The sequence below is a fragment of the Saprolegnia diclina genome (genome assembly GCF_000281045.1).
Source record: "Saprolegnia diclina VS20 unplaced genomic scaffold supercont1.2, whole genome shotgun sequence".
NCBI lineage: Eukaryota > Oomycota > Saprolegniomycetes > Saprolegniales > Saprolegniaceae > Saprolegnia > Saprolegnia diclina.
This window is the reverse complement of record NW_008246069.1, coordinates 573,190-590,496: the sequence shown is the minus strand read 5'-3', so window position 1 is coordinate 590,496 and position 17,307 is coordinate 573,190. Positions and strand designations below refer to the sequence as shown.

The window sequence follows — 17,307 nt, the reverse complement described above, 5'->3', positions numbered from 1 at the left end:
CCAGCAGCAACAGCAGTGCAAGCAATTCGCCACCGCCCGCGCCCAAGAAGCCCGTGCGCCGAAAGAAGCTGTTTTGGCAGCCAATCCCCGACGACCGACTCAAGAGCGGGCACCAGTCGACTATCTGGGAGGCCAAGGGCGACGACGAAATCAAACTCGAGATGGACCTGGACGAGATCGAGTCCCTCTTCTTCGCCAAGGCCGACAGCAAGACCAAAAAAGCAGCCGCCAAGCCCCTCGCGCGCAAGCAGGCCGTGACGCTGGTCGACGGGAAGCGCGCCATGAACGCTGCGATCGCACTCGCGCGCATCAAACTCACATATGCGCAAGTGGCCGCGGCGATAGGAACTCTCGACGCGTGCGGCTTGACGTTGGAGCAACTCGTGACGATCAACGAATACCTCCCGACCGACGATGAAGTTGGCGTCGTGACGCGCTACGCCGGCGACCCCGACGTCCTCGGCGAGGTAACCATCCATGTACCCCGGGGTTCACATATCTGTATTGAAATTAGGCCGAAAAGTTCTTTGCCGCCATCGCCACCGTGCCCCGGTACACGCTCAAGATGGAGTGCCTCATCACCAAGAGTTCGTTTCAAACGCGCGTCGCCGAGATTGATGCGTCCGTCACCAACGTCACACGCGCGTGCGACGACGTCAAGGGCAGTCGCTTGCTCAAGCTCCTTCTTGGCATGGTGCTCAAGCTCGGGAATACGCTCAACGGCGGCGAAGAGACGGAGCACGCGATCCGCGGCTTCTCGGTTGACTCGCTGCTTCGCCTCGGCATCACCAAAACCGTCGACAACAAGACGACGGTGCTGCATTACCTCGTCCGCGTCATCAAGAAGAACCAACCCGTCGTCCTCGACTTTGCCAAAGAGCTCGAGCACGTGCCGTCGGCGGCGCGTGAGGCGACCGAAGCCATCGACCAAGCCCTCTCCAGTCTCTCGAGCAGCGTGCAAAAGCTGGCGGACGAACGGGACCGGGTCAAGACGGAAGGCGTCGAGGTGCGTCATTGTCTATTGCCTCGTCCATGTCTTCGAACTACGTGAGGTAGAGCTTGCTAGCGACGTACGAGGCGTCGGTGGCCGCAACCGAAGCCGATCTAAGTCGACTACGATCCGGCGTCGAGCACATGAAGGCGCAGATTGCGGCCGTGCTCGAATACTTTGGCGAAGATCCGGCCAAGAAACCCGCCGACTTTTTTCAAACGCTCTCGTCGTTTTGCCAGGTTAGAGCAAACAAGTTTACGATACATCGACTAAACCTCGCTCGCGTAGGCTTTTGAAAAGGCCAAGGCCGAAGTGCAAACCGCCGACGATGCCAAGCAGCGCGCCGACCGCCTCCTCCACCGACGCACGTCCAGCAGCATCGACATGTCGATTCCGTCGCGGCTCCTCGAAGAAAAGGCTGCGGGAATGCGCCAAAAAGCCATGACGTTTCGAACCAAGAGCACAAGCCTGACAGATCTATGACAATATGGCGACCTTGACTCTATCTGTACGTGCTTCCATCGCACGAAGCTAAGTAGACAACGAGGCTCAGAAGGAGCACGATGAGCTGGTTGCGGGCGTCCGCCGCCACCCACGTCACGAGGGACCCGGCCCGCGCACGGTCCGAGACCGCTTCGTCGTCGTCGTCGGGGCGCCAGGGCATGGGCATCGAGGCGTCATCGTCATCGTCTTCATCGTCATCGTCTTCCGGCTCGTCATACGTCGCGGCGTCGTCCGAGTCGTCCGGGGCAATCTCGCGGCGGCGCGACCGCGGTAGCGACAGCGGCGGCATCACAGCGACGTCTTCGGGCACAATGGCGGCGGCTTGGCGAAGGACGTCGAGCCACTCGTTGCCGTCGTAGACGCTGTCGACGCGCAACACCCAGCTGTCGCCAGATGGGAGAGCAATGCGGAGGAGCACGCAAATCTGGCTGAGCTTGCGGAGCTCGATGCGCATGTCTTCCTGTGACGACACGTCGTCGATGCGGCAGTCGGAGATGACAAAGGCGTCCCGGGGCTTGACACTGTCCTTGCGGCTGAAGAGCGAAAAGACGACGCCGTCGAGACGGCACCAGCGACGCGACCAGCGCATCATCATCTTGCGACGCTGGTTGTATACGTGCACATACCCCACCTTGACGCGGTTCGCCGGCGTCAACCGGTCGTAGTTCTCCTTGAGCATCGCTATCTCGTCGTGGTACGTGTGGACCGAGTCGGCTTTGGCATAATCGAGCAAGTACGGCAGTCGCTGCATCAAGCGCGCACGCGCCTCCACCTACAATATCAATCTATCAATATATCAGCAACACAAAGAGAAAGAACGGACGTCGGGGGTGCTGTAGCCGTAAAAGAGGCTTTGGAGGGCCGTGCCGACCGCCGTCTGCGCCGCTTTTGAGAGCGCGGGGTTCGAAGCACTGGCCTCGATCGCGCCGGCACCGACGCTCACCGAGAAGCTGCTGTCCGGGTGAACGTTGAGCAAGAGGAGCTCGCCAGCTTCGAGACGCGGGGGCAGTGACGCAAACGCGTCACTGATGCTCTTGGTGTCGTCGAGGAGGTGCGCCGACACGAGCAGCGACGTGAGGAGGTCGCAGACACTCGATAGCACCACCGGCGTCGCATGCACGATCGCGAGGCGCTTCCGGAAGGCGCCGGTCGTAAAGGCGACTGAGAAATCAGGGTCTGCCGCGACGCTCCCAAACGAAAGACCTTTGAAGCGCAGGAGGTGGGCGCTGGCTTGGACCGGGTCGACGTACAACCCCACCGAGTAGTTGGCAACTTGAGCGACGTTGGCGCTCGACCACGTGCCAAGCAGCACAGCACCGTCGCCGAGGCTGCCGGGAAAGAGCTGGCTCGAGTCCGGGTCCATGAGAGGGCCAAACGGAAGGCCTTTGCGCGGCGCCAGCACAGAGTGTGCGTCTTCTTCCGGCGCGACACCTTCGTCGTCGTCATCCTCGTCATCCTCATCCTCGTCGTCATCGTCTTCGTCATCTGCTTCGTCATCATCATCGTCGTCTTCGGCAATCGGCGCCATGTCGCCTGAAGGCCGTGGCACCGCAGCAGCTACCGTGCTGCCGTTGTTGCCCCAGAGACATGGGAGGCGCTCGACCAGCCCCCGCTTGGCGAGGACTTGAACCGAGTTGCTATCGAAAAAGAGACCTTGGAGCGCACGGGAGAGCGCGGGGGCCGCAAGGCACGGGTGCGAGATGCCTTTAAAATGAAAGTCCAGGAGGCCCGGCGATGGCAAGAAGGTGCAGATCATGCTTTCGCCCTTCCGCAGCGACTTGTCGATAAACGATACGAGCTGTTCAAGTTCGTGGACGGCTGCCCCGATACGCGGACGTACTTCGTCGTGAAGCGCCGCGACAATGCCGGCGCGCGAGAGCCGCTTCCGACACGAGAAGACGAGCGTCTTGCGCACGGGCGACCGCATGAGCGCGGCGTAAAAGCCCTGGTCGTCGATGAGACTTTGCAGTGGTTTGTCCTGGAATGGCGCCAAGAGGCTCCGCGCCTCGGTCGGGTCAATGTACAAGGCAACGGCCAAGATCGGCTCGTCGTTCCAGCGTACACGACGCACGAACGGCCCGACGCCGAGGAGTACGTCGCCGGTCGCACGGAGCTTGGCGGGGAACTGCACGGCCGAGAGCGTCTCGATCATTGGGCCAAAGGTCTTGGCGGTGGCAACGGCGTCACAGTGGCGTGGTTGCTGCCACAGCGTCTTGTCGGTCGAGATGTTGACGCTGGCCTTGTCGAGGACCGCGCCCCAATGAGCCACGAGCGCATCAACCCACTTGTCACGGTCAGCTTCGTTCTCGGCGGCGAGGAAGATCTTGTCGTCACGAACGCGTAGGATGAACCCGTGCGGCTTGGGCGACTCGAAGAGACTGATGGTTATGTCTACGGCGAATGCATGAGCGGCTAGCATCAGCGGGCGACGTACCGGCGGCGGTCGGTGAGCCGCCTGTCGGGCTCACACGGAAGTTCTCGCTGCGCTTGACACCGCGCGAGTTGAAGAAGAGTAACGCGTCTTTGTCCATGTAGATCTGCCGACCCTTCCACGTGTGGAACGTGCGGTCGCGCCGGAGGAGCCGCCCCTGGACGAGCCATGCGCTTGTCGCCATCCTGGGCAAGTCGCGTAATGCCAAACCGCCGTCGCCGATTGGCCGGCACATTAGCCAATCACGCGCAAGATTTATATATTCAAAATGAGGGGTGCGTTAAATAGGTTTTACAGGCAGGGTACATCGTTTGATGCTGTAGAGTCGCTGCTAGAGATGCTACAAGCAAGTGGGGCATGAAGGTACCGTGGCTTTGACTTCATGAGGTGACGTCGACGACAAGGTGATCCACGAGGTATGTGTGGGAGAGCACCCCGTAACGCTCGTTTTCGTCTACATTTAACGCGTTTTTGCCAGCGCGTTGTCGCTGCAACACTGTCAAACTCGATATTGCACCTTGCCCGTGGCACGACCATGGCGCTGCCGACGGAGCTCCAGAACCTCGTCGTGCTCCTCTTCACGTGCGGGCTCGGGCTCTGGGCAGCACGTCTCACGCTGCTTCTCGTCGACCTTGCGGCCATGCGCCGGTCTGTTCAGAAGCGCAACGTACAATATTCATTCTATCGACCTCTGCCTCACGACGACCATGCTGCTAGGTCATTTACCTGCCCGAGCTCGGCCCCAGGTACATGCGCTTGTTGCGGCGTCATGGCGCCCATCTCAAGTTATTGTAGCTTGTCGATTCTCGAGCAAATGACAACGCAGCGGCTCCAGCAGTACCTGCGCACGCAAGACCAAGTGAATAGCTTTCCCATGACCAAGGTCGACGCGCCCTTTGACGTCGTGTCCAACAGCCTGCGCATCACGCACGGTACGCATCTGCAATCGCCTGCATCTCGCTACAGTGACGTGTGGTAGAGGACGGACGTATCGGTCTCTCGTTCGACTTTCAGGCGTCCCGCGCCGGCATTGCGATCGAGACGTACTGGGGCGTCGACGCCACCGACTTCAACGAGACGACGCCTGCGACGGCTTCGAAGAGGCCTTCCATCGCGCGTCACGTGCAGCAAGCGTGGTCGTCGTTCACGCGGCGGCGGCAGAACAGCGATGACAAGGCCGAGCGACGGGCGCTCAACTCGCTGCCGTCGTCGTCATCGCCAACCGTGCCGCATGCGCCTGGCTCGCCGCCCCCGGACGACGCCATCGATTTGACGCCTATGCCAGACACAGCGACCGTGGAAGCGCCAAATGCGGTCGCGACAAAGTGGATGGACGATACATCGGCGTCATACCAGATGAAATCGGCGTCGCTGCAGTACGCTCGTTGTTTGTTTTGACAAGTGATGGCGATCTCGGCGTAGGTTCCCGCCCGAGAACACTAGTGCGTACCGACTCAAGACGTACACGCTGCCGCCCGTGTTCCCGTTGGCTGCCGATGCGTCAGTTCTTGTTGTCGCCATTGTGTTTAAAGTGTCGGCGCCAGCGCACGTCGTCGTCGTGAGCGACGGACGCACCGACCCGATCGTCTCGGAAACCGTCTTTGTCGACGTGGCATTGCACAAGTCTCCAAGTATCACCAAGCGCATCTACTATACTCAAAGCGGTCGCGTCCATCTCGCCCACGTACGTCGTTGTCGTTGCTTGCGACTAAACTGGACGAATCTCGTCCATTTGTAGGAGCTCTACGGTCTCAACGACTTTGTCGAATGCTCGATTTGCCTCGAAGATCCGACGCGCGTCGTCATTTTGCCGTGCCGCCACTGCTGCGTGTGTCCGACGTGCCTCAACGAGATCGAAACGTGTCCGATCTGCCGCACCAAGTTCAACGCGTACATCACCATGGACCCGGACACCTCGACGGCCCTCGCGGCCATCCTCCCGACCAGCTCGGCGATCGTGTAAGCAGAGCAACATCGAGATCTAGTACGTATTGTACACTGTGAGTCAAGCACCGCTGTGGGATCCTGTTGAGAGAGCAGGACAAACCAACGCAACGTCGTGATTGTCAAACGCAAGTGTTAGAGGGACTGTGCAGAAGGCAGTATCGGCCAAATGCCGAGAAGTCGACGGTGGCACCGGCCTCTTGTGCTTCTTCGCAAAAGGCTTCGTGCGACAAGGCATGGGAGGGATACACACGAACGTTGAGCGTCACGTTGGTGCATGTGGCGAGCGCCGCAAGCAAGCTCCTGACGCTCTCGGCCGTCTCCATCTTGGTGCTGCAGACGATTGTACATAGTGTTGGGAGGTGGATGCCTCTCACGGCGCCAGCCAGCATCTCGGAACTCACCACGCTGTCCTCGTCGAAGACGATACGACGCACACCGGCAGCAAGGCAGCGCCGAGTCGCGTCTTGAACTGTGTCCGGGTTCTCGCTCAAGAAGGAATCGGACCCTGACCACGTGATAGTCTCAAGCGTCGGCGACCGGAGGGTCCAGTCCAGCACTGCGGCGAAGCTCATATCCGTCCATTGGATGAAATGGAAGCAAGCACTGCGAAGCATCAGTGGGCCATTGACCATCGGCCGAGCCTGCGTGAGGTCGACGTGGACGAGGTGGAGGTCGGTGAGCTCCGCAAGGGAAGGCAGAAGACTCACAAAAAAGGCACCATTGTCGCCTTGCGCACCTCGAAGTGTGAGCTTCTGGAGCTGCGACACGTTGAGGAGCGGCGCGATCTCACGCAACACAGTCCCCGCTGACGTGTTGCCGACGACGAGGTCGAGTTCTGTGAGGTGCGTCCACGCGACGCCATTCAAAATGACGGTCTGCACGACGGTCGGCGATTGCCTCAAGCAAAGATGTGAGAGCGTCGACGCCGCCAGCACCAGCGCTTTGCCGAGACCCGCGTCACCGGTGCGGAAACCTACGAGGCTCAGGCGTCGCGCGTGACCCGACGCAAGCCAACGCTCAATCATCGACACGGCGTCGAGCGGATACTCGTGGTCATTGCCAAAGTGTTGGAGCTCAAGGTCCTGGACGCAGTGGGCCGGTGTCGTCACGGCCTCGAGCATGTCGACCGCATACGGAAGCTGCACGGCCTCGAGGTTGGTGCACTTGCGCAGCATATTGACGAACGCCATCCGATGCAACCCAAGCTTGTTATACGACGTACACGAGGTGAGTTTCGTCATCTTGGCAGCCCAGTGAACGACAAACGAAAGAAAAGGTAGATCGTCGTCGTCACAAGCAGCGTCTTCGTACGTGGGCCAGCGTTTGCTGATGGAGACGGCATCGATGCACACCGAGGTGAAGATGGGCATTGCTGTCGCGAAGCGATCAATGTTGGCCTCGTTCACGACGCGGATGCGTGGCTGCGGCCAGAACGGAGCCGTCATTCGACGCTTGTCCAGCGATAGGAGTTCGAGAAGCGCCGCGAGCGGTGGCGTCAACGCGGCCGGCGGCAGAGCGCGAAGGAGCGACGCGACATCTTTATGCGATGGCGTGCACTGAACGATGGCGACAAGGACGTCGGCAACGTCAAGGACCGATCGCGACATGCTGGAGACGTGAGCTTGCTCGAGTTGAATCAGTATTGGTTACCATACTAGTAGCTGTTGCCATCCATTATGAAGACCTGCACTCATGCCTGTAGGCGAATGTATGTGCTGTCCCACTGTGAGCAAAAACACTGTACGATGGCGATGCAGGATGGTGTAGATCCAAGAGATTGCCTGGGGACAACAACATCCGTAGCTTTGGAGAAGACACGGTAGATGACCAACGACTGGTGACCTTCGACTCGGTTCAGCGTTGCGGTCTTTCGGAGGCCACGAGCACCCTACTAGTATTCATATCTTGACGAGGTATGCGTGTAAATGCATGAGCTACAAGGGCTTGCCGAAGCCGCTCCAACAGGCGATTGCAGTCACGGGTTTGACGTAGCAAAGGACGGGCCGATGCACTCACGATCGTGTTGCTTGGTACGAAGAAGAACGCGAGCAGAAAGGAAGAGAAGGCGTCGGTATCGAACCGCCACCAGCGAACGTACTGTAGTGGGGCATGACAATAAGCGGGTGAGCATTGATAGCGCCGCAGTTGTAGCGACTGGTCGGGGACTGCAGCAGCATGTTCAGGATGGACCACTCGTTCAGCATGAGATGAGACCAAAAGCAACCGATTTGACGAGGCGGTCTGTAGCGACCGGAACTGGACGGTGTTGACACCTCCCGACCCCAAACTTCCATCAAACAACTTAAGACGTGCCTCTAACCTCGTCTGCATCAACACTGTCACTCGTTGTGTAATGCATGTTCTGTTCCGAGCCCTTGAATTCGGCGGTTCCGTGCGGGGCGTCCGTTGTGGAATACAGTGTCCATTCAAGATACTTGGTCGGCCAATCAGATCCGTTCGCGGACCACTCGATTCTCATAAATCATTCAGCTTGAGAGTTCGCAAGTGAAGACACGTCGTTGCGAGCCGCGTGCCATGCGTGGTCATCTACGTGGCGCCTCAGCTGCTGACCATGACAATTTTGGCCAGCGCCATGACCGCCTTCGACGTCGAGACCCTGCGCTTCGCCATGATCGTGGTCGTGGCCTCTTTCCGGAGCTCGAGGCCGGCCGTGCGTTCTTCAGCTTTTGTCATGATAAGATCACATGATCGATGTGCTGTCTTGTAGCCTACTTATTCGTGCATGGCTTGCTCCATACGCTTGTTTTGCCGATCGAACGGCTACCGCCGACCCGCCGACCCTGGCCTGGTCAGTGCTGCTTGTCCGCACGCTTCTGTTCCACCAAGTTATCGCCTTGGCGCTCCATCCGTCCATTTCGTACAAGGCCCGCTCGAAGAAGACGACGACCGAGCTCAAGGCTTTCTTCCACGAGCACGATCGGCCGCGGATCGCGGAAGCGGGTAACCTGGCGCGCGAGTACGTTGGACACGAGCCGCACCTCTTTGCCATGCTTCGCCAAGAGTACCCGCACCATAATCTCAAGCCCGTGGTCTCGAGCGCTCGCTCTGAAGCAAGTCGTGTCCTATGTCGTCCGGGTCATCGTGCGCCAGTACCGTAACCTTGTAACTCGAGATGAAGGGACAGTTTGATTCAGAGCTGGTATGTGTCGGTCCTTTCTAGTATGTCGAGGCGAGGCGGAAGCGCGGGGCTCCTTCGTAGAGCTGCCTTGAGAGCCATCAGTGCAATAGACACCAAGAGCAAGCGTGGACCTTGAACCGACAAGTCAAAGCCGATGCCCATCAAAAGTCAAGGGGTACAATACATGTACGTACATTCGATACAAAACGAAAGTAAGAAACCGTACAATACACATGTCGTACCGTACGCGCATTGAAGTTGGAGGGCAGGACGCGTCGGCGCGCACGACTGCCGGGCGCCGATCCGTAGCTAAGACGAGCTGGTTCATCGCTGTACATTGCTGTGGCGCTGCTCTTTCGGCTTGCTTGCGGCTTCCGTGAGCCTCCTGCAACTTCAAGCATCTTGCCGGCGCGAAATAAAGCACCAATCACAAATGGCCGCTTGCGGAGTTTTATCCAATCCGTGACGTCCAATCCGAAAGCGTGGCAAAAGCCCATCAGTTCGAAAGATTCGCCGAGCCCAGCAGCATGCGCAGCGAGCGGCCCAAGGGGAAGGGCCGGCAAGTCAAGCTCTACGTGCAGGCGGAGACGCCGCCGAGCTCCCAGGACGGCAGCTCCCAAGACGCCGAGCTCGATGAGCTCGAGGCTGAGCACATGGCCTTGCTCAAGCGAGCCAAGATCCGCAACCTCCAGCTTGCGAATGCTGCGCTCCGAGAAGGTCTTGCCCGAGGCGGCTACGTGGCGCTCGACCGCGTCCTTGCAGAGGGCATCAACATGGTTCCTCGTGTCGCCAGTCCTCCGTCGACCAACGACTACAATGTCACCGACAACAGAGTTGCACCGGGCGGCTCGGCGCCTCACGTCGAAGCCGCTGACGATCAAGAAGCTGCAAGAGACGATGAAGAGTCCAAGGACGAAGTCGGTGGCAACGAAGAGGCGTCGAACGAGGACATCGGCGGTGCACCACTCGAGGATCACCTTGCACCCCTCAACGACCACATTGCAGTGGTTGCCAGTCCTCTAGCGGCCAGCGATACCGGCACCGATGAGGAAGAGACCAAGCAAGATGACAGCAAAGAGGACGTTGCCGAGGATGACGTCGAGCAAGACCAAGACGAGCAAGCGGCCACGGAACAACGTGTTGAAGGGGACGAGGCCGAGCGCGACGACGCTGGCAAAGACAGCGACGGCACTGAGGTAGCACCACTGGGTACCGGCGCGGCGCATCCGATCGACAGTCCTCGGGCGACCAGCGACCAAGATACGGACGAAGGCGACAAGATCAACCAACAAGACCCCGACGGAGAAGCGTCTGGCCAAGGCGAGTCCGACGAAGAAGACAGCCGCGTTTCTCCCCAGCGTCATCGAAAGCGATCGCCGTCGCCAACGTCGTCATCATCGCCGCGACCCAAGAGACCACGCAGCACCCCGTACGTTCCAAGAACACACCCTATTTGACTCTACCTGCCTGTAGCTCCTCCTCCGACGACAACCAAGACGACGGATCCCTCAGCAGCGACGCGGAGGATGGCGAGACATCCAGCGGGTACGCGACCTGCAATCCAGCGCACAGTCGCGCAATCGAGGTTGCGTAGCGTTGACGTCGCGTCGCCAGAGCTTCGCCGTGGACTCCCGCTCGTCGACGCAGTGCGGTACACTGTTCTTCCTTCCTATCTGCAACGTTGCACATGCATGTGTAGACCCAACAGCATGGCGGACGACGACAACGCGCCTGCCCCGTACGACGACGAGCCCGATGTCTTTGACTTTGGCGGCGGCGACTTCGATGTCGACGAAGCTCCTTTGAGCGCCGACGTCGACATGATCGCGTACGTTATCTGACGCAGTCTTTGTTCTCATCAGATGTTTCTGCAGCAACCACGAGGTTGCTAATGAGCCGCGTGACATGTTTCTATCGCCGCCCAGCGCCACCTTGGCAACCCCAGCGACCTTGCGCCGCCTCCACGAAGCGCTCCGCACGCTAGACGCGCGCCGCGACACGTACCTCGCCTCTCGTCCGCGCCGAGGCCGTGGCCACGAGACCGACATTAGCAAGCACCTGATTGACGTCGTTGTCCAGCGTGGCAGCGATATAGCGACCGACCACGTCGCCGTCGACGCCGACATGCTCGAGCTGCTTGACGCACTGGCGGCGACACCGCTGGACGTGGCGATCTCGCGCTTCATGGCCATCGCTGACGTGCTCCAGCGTCGGCAGTGGCTGCGTCATGACGACTTTGGCGAGTACTTTCGGACGACCGTGCAGAACGGGACGCGGTATCGCGGCGATCGGCGGGCCGTGGACGGCGACACTGGACCCTGGGTCGCCCACCCTCTGCAGGTATATTTCATATTGTACAGCATTGTCCAAATGACAGTATTGTCTATGGTAGCCAGTGTGGAGCCGCCTCCCGACCGCGATCTTTCCGTGGTGGACAGCGCGCGTGCACCCGTCGGACCCCGAGCCGCAGTCCACGGGACCTAGCAATGCGTTCATGGCCGGGGACGAACAAGTTGTCTTCTTTCCTGTGGACGGACTCACGGGCCGCGTCATCTTTAACGCGTTGGCACGCCCGAGCCGCAGTAGCAACGCCGAAACCCGCGCGACGTCGGTCGAGCTCTTCCGACTCACGCCCAACGACGCCGACGCAAATGCGGTTTTGGCGCTCGCACCGTATTGGGAGGCGGCCATTCAGCTGGAGCGCGCGGCGCATCACCGAGACGATCCGTGCTGCGTCGTGCCGCTGCCCGAAGTCTTTGACGTCCTTGAGCAAGCCATTGACACATGGGTCGCCAACGCCCAGGCCCGACGGCGTCCACGGGCGGCCGACCTCTCGATCACCGAGCAACTCGATCTCGTTCAAGCGCTCGTGCCATCAGAGCCACTGGACCGTCTCGACTTGACGTACATGGGGCGTCGCGACGGCTGCAGCTTTGTGACGCGCGCGCGGTCGGTACGCTGGCTAGTGTTTGACGTCTGCGCTGTGCTTGGCTGCTCGGCCAGTCGCCTGCATAAGCGGCGGTGTACGACCCACAGCCGCGACAACCTCACCGAGTGCGTCGTCGACCAGTGCGACGAGCTCGGCTATGGCGACGAACGCATGTGCACTCGGCACCGCGCACGGCCGATTCCGGTTGATGACGACTAACGAGCGCTCTTATGTCTCGTACGAATACGTTGCTTTCTGCGTATTTGGAGAAATACGCTGTGGCAGACAGTGGTTAGGGTTCGTACCGAAAGTGTACGCTGACGGCGTTGTCGAGTCCAACGTATCTCGATCGGTAGCGACGAAGAGCCTTTTGGCTACCGAGATGAGAGAACGGCTGTCGAACAACTTTACCCTGTCCACACCGTTCAATCCTATCCTATCTATCCTATTCTATCGAGACCCCGTGGTCTGACCAAACAACGAGAACACCCTCGAGTTGGATACCTTGTGTGAGGTATCCAAGGCCCCCTGATACGCGTAGGTCGTGGATATCGGATACATATACGACGTTGAGCAGCGCGTTAAGCCATACGACTACACAGCCAGATTTCTCGCGCACTTTCTTTTTCCACGGTGACGCCAGGCTTCTCGATGGCCGCTCGCAAAGCTCAAGTCGGCTTGTGAAATAGGTCGGATAAGGCGTTGGGCAGGAGGATGCGGACGTTGGTGCACGACGTGAGCGCCGAGGCGAGGTAGCCGACGCCGATGGTTGAGAATTCGTTCCAGGAGAGGTCGAGCTCAAAGCGCTCTCGGGCGTGACAACCGGCGAGAACGGCAGCCAGCGCTTTGGCGCTATCGTCGTCGAGAGAGCAGCTCCGAAGGTCAATACGACCCACACCAACCGCAATGCAGCGTTGCAGCGTATCCGCAGCGTCGGCGATGTGCTTCGTGATGGAATCGACGTCGCACCACGTGAGCGATTCGAGCTGGGGCGAGCTTAGCGCCCAGTCGACCATCGCGCGGAAGCTTGTTGGCTTGTTGGCGAAGATGTCACAACCGTCGCCCAAGCGTGGCGAAGCACGGTCGTTGTGCCCATAGCAGGTGATTGCGCCGTCGAGAGGTCGACGTTGGAGAGAGATAGACTTTCCAGAGCGACCAAGTCGGGTAGCTTGCTCACAAGGTAGGCGCCATCGACGTTGACGAGGTTCGCGAGTTCCAGCTTCTGGAGCTTGGACAAATTGAGCAGTGGCCCGAGCTGGCAAAACTCGATTGGCGCCGAACTCAACTTGAAGGTCGCTTCTCTGAGATGCGTGAACGCCACACCGTTTGCGACGCCGGGCGAGCAGTTCAAGTCGAGGTGCGAGACCGTTGACGATGCAAGCACATGCGCGAGGCCAGCATCGACGCGATGGAAACTCGAAAGCATCAAGCGCTGTGCGTGACCTGATGCGAGCCAGCGCTCGATGTGCTCCGCAGCGTCGAGCGGGTAGTCGGGTACGTTATATCTACTGGCAACCCGCCTCCTGAGTAAGCTGGAGGTACGTCACGCGGTGGACCGGCGTCGTCATGGCAGCTACAACGTCGGCGGCGTACGTGAGTCTTGCGTGGCGGACGTTCGTGCAAGCGCGCAGCATGTTGCAGTACATCGCACGATCGGGTTGGAGTTGCTTGGCCATCATGTCGACGTAGTTGATCTTGGCTGCCCACTTGGTGACGAAGCGACAGTAGGGCGGGTCGTTTCCTGGCATGTTGTACACAGGCCAGCGCTCGCTCGACGAGACGCCTTGAAGGCTCGCCGATAGGATAATGGGCATCGCTGCAGCAAATAGATCGATGTGACGATCCCACGTCTGATCGATGTCGGCGCGCGACTCGATCACTTGGCCGTCATCGTGCTAGGATCCGAAAATGGCCGGTTTGTCAAGCACACCACGTTCGTTCGCCAACTCAAGAGCTCGACTTTTCGTTGATTTTCTGGCTGTTGGATCCCTTACCACGCGACTTGACTACACCAGACTTCGTGATAGCAGCCTTCGTGGCCTCGCTTCCCCTTGCTGCCCTACACGCCTCTGCAGGTGTGCGGTTCTGGTCCTCCTCTTTCTCTTTGCCGAGTGCTTCACTAGCCTAGCTGCTCGTTTGGTACGGTTCTTGTTGGGGGTCGGTGTTCTGGCCGACAGCAGATAATTCGTACCGATATGTGGGAAATTCCTACAAAATTACGGCGCTAATTCCTAGTATAATTCTAGCTACGAAATCTCCAACATTTGCGTTAATGCCATCGAAAATCGTTTCCGTCCGAATGTATTGTCCGTAAGGTACAACCCAATGGTTCTGGACCTCTCGCTCGCGTTTCCTTTGTAGGACAAGCGTCCGCAGGAACTGCTGTCATCACAACCCTACCCCACTCGCCCTGCGAGATGACGACGAAGCTCACAGTGTATATACAACAAGCACGTGGATTGCGAGCATTGATAACAAAATCACGCGCGCTTGATCTTCCACGCCGACTTCTTCTCCGAGACGGCGTTGAGGAGGTACGGCCAGAACGCAGTCGGCCGACGGTCCCACGAGTTCATGACACCCGCGTAGAGCACCGTGAGCGCATAGCCTACAGCATCAAAAGAAGCGTCATCACCTCTTATATACACAAAAGTAGTACGTACATGGGACGACCGTGATGAGCAGCAGCGGCAAGAGGAAGAACGAGACCAAGGCCGCGCCCCAGAGCCGGCAAATCGCCGTCATCGACGACTAGACAACATGTGCATCAGTACTTCAAAAACTCCCGTATCCAAAGACGTACACAGGGAGCAATCACGTGGCGGGTATCAGCGTGCGACACAAAGCTCTACAGGCCAACAACCCATGAGCATGGATACCGATGGATAGATCCGAGAATGGATACCTGGTTGGCAATAAACTCAGTGAGGAGCTTGTCCTTGGCGCGCCACTGCCGATCGAGGAAGGCTTCGACACCGAGCGACTGGACATCCTCAAACGAGAATTTCTGGCCGTGCACAAACACGTCGTCGGGGCCGCTCCCAGCGACGAGCGACTTCATCGACGGGATGTCCGAGTCGACGTTGCGGCCATAGCCCATGGCAAAGGTTGGGACTTCGCCGCTGTACGAGGGGTATGCCATCGTGAGGTCGTAAATATCGGGCTTGGTCTGCGTGTCGTCGGACGAGAAGGCGTCCATCATGATCTGGAGCCCGGTCGAGCGCGGCAGCAAGAGGTGCTCGAATGTCGGCCGGTTCGTTTTTGCCGCAAAGGCCTTGGATTTGGCCACATATTCCGTGTGGATAGTCGTGCCTTCGGGGAAGATGATCATCCAAAACGGAAATTTGTCTTGGAGAAAGCTCTGCATGTACTCTGGAAAGCAGGACGATCATGAGACGACGAAGAAGGAGGAAGATGACGAGGCGGGGGTACCTTGGACGTGCAGCCGGTCGTGCTCAATGTTGCGCTTCAAGAAGAGAAACTCAAAGAACTGCATGCCCCAGCCAATGATCGGGACGTGCTTGAGCTCGCCCTTGAGCGTGATCTTGACGTTCCCAGCCGCGCCTTGAAGCCGCGCCACTAGGAATACCATGAGATCTTAGCATGTGCATGCTCCTTGCGTGTCGTACTCTGCCAGAGGTACCACCAGTCGGCGTCGACTTGGTGGTTGGCGAGGATGATCATGGGCTTGGCAATGTCGGTCGGGATGTCGCCGCTACAGACAGAGACGACATGTGAGCGGGAAGCGCGTGTGGCGAATGGCCGTACGTGGCGACGATGTTGGCCTTGGGAAAGCTGCACGAGAGCACGTCGACCCACGCCTGCTGGCACTGCGCCCTAGCACCGGAGGATGAGGCATGCACGGCGCATGGCCGGCAACGCACCCCATGACCTTGCGGTACAGCGCGCGGTTGAAGGGCCGGATGGTCACGTAGATGGCGAGCTGGTAGAGGTTGAAGACCGCCGAGTTGCAGAGGATCCAGAGGACATGGAGCACGGACGTCGCCTGGACGATCATGATGGTCGCTGGCTGGCAAAAGCTCGAATGTTGATGATGTAAACTGGAAATGTCGACTAGACGCCCACCACCTGGTTTTGGAGGGCCACCCACCACAGCTTCAAGATGATTGTCCAGGGGACCTGCGGTGCTGCACACCGCGATACCCGCCTCCTTTTTACCAAGCCTTTGAATCGATCTTTTGGAGACGGGTAGGAGCAGTTGAGCGCTGCCTCAGTGAGGACAGCGTGGCATCTCGCCACATTGGATGTGGGTCCCCCAAAAATCGAAAAAAATAGGGGACTTACCAAAACGAAGCCAGCACTGGGTTTGGCAAGATCGTGTTCGAGAACCAGCTGGCGCTCGACCAATCGGCTTGACTTTGCCCCACAAGATCTTAGTCGAGCGACCGCTCCAAGCTCACTCGATCCCATCGTCGTCACGGTGATGCGAGCCGAGGTCACCGCGTCTGGGATGTGAAACGGCGCAAGAAGCTACCAGAGGGTGATGCAACGGCAGACGTATCGATCTCCAGTGATGCCTGTAGCACTGATCTACCGCCAACCTGGTCTCCCGCTTCCGAATGGTGCCGAAGCCTGCAAGCTCGCAACTTGGCAGGCTTCGGCACCATATCGGAAGCGGCGGACCAGCTCAGCGGTAGATCAGTGCTACGAGCTTCACTGGAGATCGATACGTCTGCCGTTGCATCGCCCTTTGGTAGCTTCATGCGTCGTTCCGCATCCCAGACGCGGTTGGCCTCGGCTCGCATCATCGTGACGACGATGGGATCGAGTTTGTCGCGACAAGTTCACGGGCAAAGCGACCCTCCGTCATCATTGCCTAGTACGTTGGATCAGACTACGCGTCGACGCAAACCTCGTTGGGTGCGAAAGAAGCACGCACGCGGCGGCGCTTGGTACGATAAGGAATTTCCTCAAGCGATGTCTCACTAGCACAGGATTATCGCATCGGCTCGTTGTCATCCCCTTCCATAATCTTGCGGCTGCGACCCAAGGTCCCTTCAAGACTTGATGGTCGTGTTGCAACGAGCACCTTTTTGCCAAAGTCCCTCACCGATGAGATAGATAACTCATAGTCATGCGTGAATGGGCACAGCAACGTGAAACCACCGATAATACCGCAACTTGTACTCGAAGGCTTCGAGACAGTAGCGGGGAAGCGCGACTTTTGTGATGGGTGCGCTGACGTGCATCACGACACGCACACGTGCATGACATGGGCCTTGGACGCGTAGTGTTGGTTGTCGCCAATAGCTATCTATCTATCTATCTATCTATCTATCTATCTATCTATCTATCTATCTATCTATCTATCTATCTATCTATCTATCTATCTATCTATCTATCTA

At 58.7% G+C, this 17,307-nt stretch overlaps 7 protein-coding genes across 7 annotated transcripts in view; 3 read left to right on the top strand and 4 right to left on the bottom strand.

Moving 5' to 3' along the window:
* Positions 1–1,474, top strand: part of SDRG_00815 (hypothetical protein) — a gene marked incomplete at both ends in the record, with an annotated part of 4,818 nt that extends 3,344 nt beyond the window's left edge. Inside the window, 4 exons of the mRNA XM_008606313.1 lie at positions 48–467; positions 515–1,006; positions 1,057–1,230; positions 1,280–1,474. Of these exons, the coding sequence (XP_008604535.1) occupies positions 48–467; positions 515–1,006; positions 1,057–1,230; positions 1,280–1,474 (1,281 nt within the window). The remainder of the gene's footprint in view (positions 1–47; positions 468–514; positions 1,007–1,056; positions 1,231–1,279) is intronic.
* SDRG_00814 (hypothetical protein) lies at positions 1,422–4,116 on the bottom strand. Its single transcript, XM_008606312.1, has 3 exons — positions 3,930–4,116; positions 2,319–3,886; positions 1,422–2,267 (listed from the first exon to the last, which is right to left on the bottom strand). Exons 1-3 carry the CDS (start codon positions 4,108–4,110, stop codon positions 1,494–1,496), a joined length of 2,523 nt encoding a protein of 840 aa, XP_008604534.1. The 5' UTR covers positions 4,111–4,116; the 3' UTR covers positions 1,422–1,493.
* Positions 4,117–4,403: 287 nt separating this feature from the next.
* Positions 4,404–5,946, top strand: SDRG_00813 (hypothetical protein). The gene is made up of 6 exons (XM_008606311.1): positions 4,404–4,593; positions 4,644–4,672; positions 4,722–4,858; positions 4,906–5,302; positions 5,349–5,610; positions 5,665–5,946. Exons 1-6 carry the CDS (start codon positions 4,462–4,464, stop codon positions 5,887–5,889), a joined length of 1,182 nt encoding a protein of 393 aa, XP_008604533.1. The 5' UTR covers positions 4,404–4,461; the 3' UTR covers positions 5,890–5,946.
* A 45-nt stretch (positions 5,947–5,991) lies between these two features.
* SDRG_00812 (hypothetical protein) lies at positions 5,992–7,510 on the bottom strand. The gene has a single exon (XM_008606310.1). It carries the CDS (start codon positions 7,478–7,480, stop codon positions 5,993–5,995), a length of 1,488 nt encoding a protein of 495 aa, XP_008604532.1. The 5' UTR covers positions 7,481–7,510; the 3' UTR covers position 5,992.
* Positions 7,511–9,532: 2,022 nt separating this feature from the next.
* On the top strand, positions 9,533–12,400 carry SDRG_00811 (hypothetical protein). The gene is made up of 6 exons (XM_008606309.1): positions 9,533–10,441; positions 10,486–10,557; positions 10,607–10,663; positions 10,712–10,840; positions 10,887–11,352; positions 11,405–12,400. The coding sequence occupies exons 1-6, from the start codon at positions 9,540–9,542 to the stop codon at positions 12,158–12,160; spliced, it is 2,382 nt and encodes a 793-aa protein (XP_008604531.1). The 5' UTR covers positions 9,533–9,539; the 3' UTR covers positions 12,161–12,400.
* Positions 12,401–12,609: 209 nt separating this feature from the next.
* SDRG_00810 (hypothetical protein) lies at positions 12,610–13,755 on the bottom strand (the record flags this gene model as incomplete). The annotated part of the gene is made up of 3 exons (XM_008606308.1): positions 12,610–12,975; positions 13,023–13,446; positions 13,484–13,755. The coding sequence occupies 3 exons, from the start codon at positions 13,753–13,755 to the stop codon at positions 12,610–12,612; spliced, it is 1,062 nt and encodes a 353-aa protein (XP_008604530.1).
* A 604-nt stretch (positions 13,756–14,359) lies between these two features.
* On the bottom strand, positions 14,360–15,995 carry SDRG_00809 (hypothetical protein). The gene is made up of 8 exons (XM_008606307.1): positions 15,826–15,995; positions 15,710–15,778; positions 15,571–15,656; positions 15,374–15,520; positions 14,847–15,313; positions 14,745–14,789; positions 14,605–14,692; positions 14,360–14,549 (listed from the first exon to the last, which is right to left on the bottom strand). Exons 1-8 carry the CDS (start codon positions 15,957–15,959, stop codon positions 14,422–14,424), a joined length of 1,164 nt encoding a protein of 387 aa, XP_008604529.1. The 5' UTR covers positions 15,960–15,995; the 3' UTR covers positions 14,360–14,421.
* Positions 15,996–17,307: the final 1,312 nt, after the last annotated feature.

Coding starts and splice junctions, on each gene's coding strand:
- SDRG_00814 (XM_008606312.1), bottom strand. CDS start 4,110: ATGGCGACAAGCGCATGGCTCGTCCAGGGGCGGCTCCTCCGGCGCGAC. Junction 3,887..3,929: donor CGGCTCACCGACCGCCGCCG/GTACGTCGCCCG, acceptor CATTCGCCGTAG/ACATAACCATCAGTCTCTTC. Junction 2,268..2,318: donor ACGGCTACAGCACCCCCGAC/GTCCGTTCTTTC, acceptor TTGATATTGTAG/GTGGAGGCGCGTGCGCGCTT.
- SDRG_00813 (XM_008606311.1), top strand. CDS start 4,462: ATGGCGCTGCCGACGGAGCTCCAGAACCTCGTCGTGCTCCTCTTCACG. Junction 4,594..4,643: donor GGTCTGTTCAGAAGCGCAAC/GTACAATATTCA, acceptor CCATGCTGCTAG/GTCATTTACCTGCCCGAGCT. Junction 5,611..5,664: donor GTCGCGTCCATCTCGCCCAC/GTACGTCGTTGT, acceptor GTCCATTTGTAG/GAGCTCTACGGTCTCAACGA.
- SDRG_00812 (XM_008606310.1), bottom strand. CDS start 7,480: ATGTCGCGATCGGTCCTTGACGTTGCCGACGTCCTTGTCGCCATCGTT.
- SDRG_00811 (XM_008606309.1), top strand. CDS start 9,540: ATGCGCAGCGAGCGGCCCAAGGGGAAGGGCCGGCAAGTCAAGCTCTAC. Junction 10,558..10,606: donor GATGGCGAGACATCCAGCGG/GTACGCGACCTG, acceptor GAGGTTGCGTAG/CGTTGACGTCGCGTCGCCAG. Junction 11,353..11,404: donor GGGTCGCCCACCCTCTGCAG/GTATATTTCATA, acceptor TGTCTATGGTAG/CCAGTGTGGAGCCGCCTCCC.
- SDRG_00809 (XM_008606307.1), bottom strand. CDS start 15,959: ATGATCGTCCAGGCGACGTCCGTGCTCCATGTCCTCTGGATCCTCTGC. Junction 15,779..15,825: donor CTGTACCGCAAGGTCATGGG/GTGCGTTGCCGG, acceptor CTCCGGTGCTAG/GGCGCAGTGCCAGCAGGCGT. Junction 15,521..15,570: donor CTGGTGGTACCTCTGGCAGA/GTACGACACGCA, acceptor TGGTATTCCTAG/TGGCGCGGCTTCAAGGCGCG.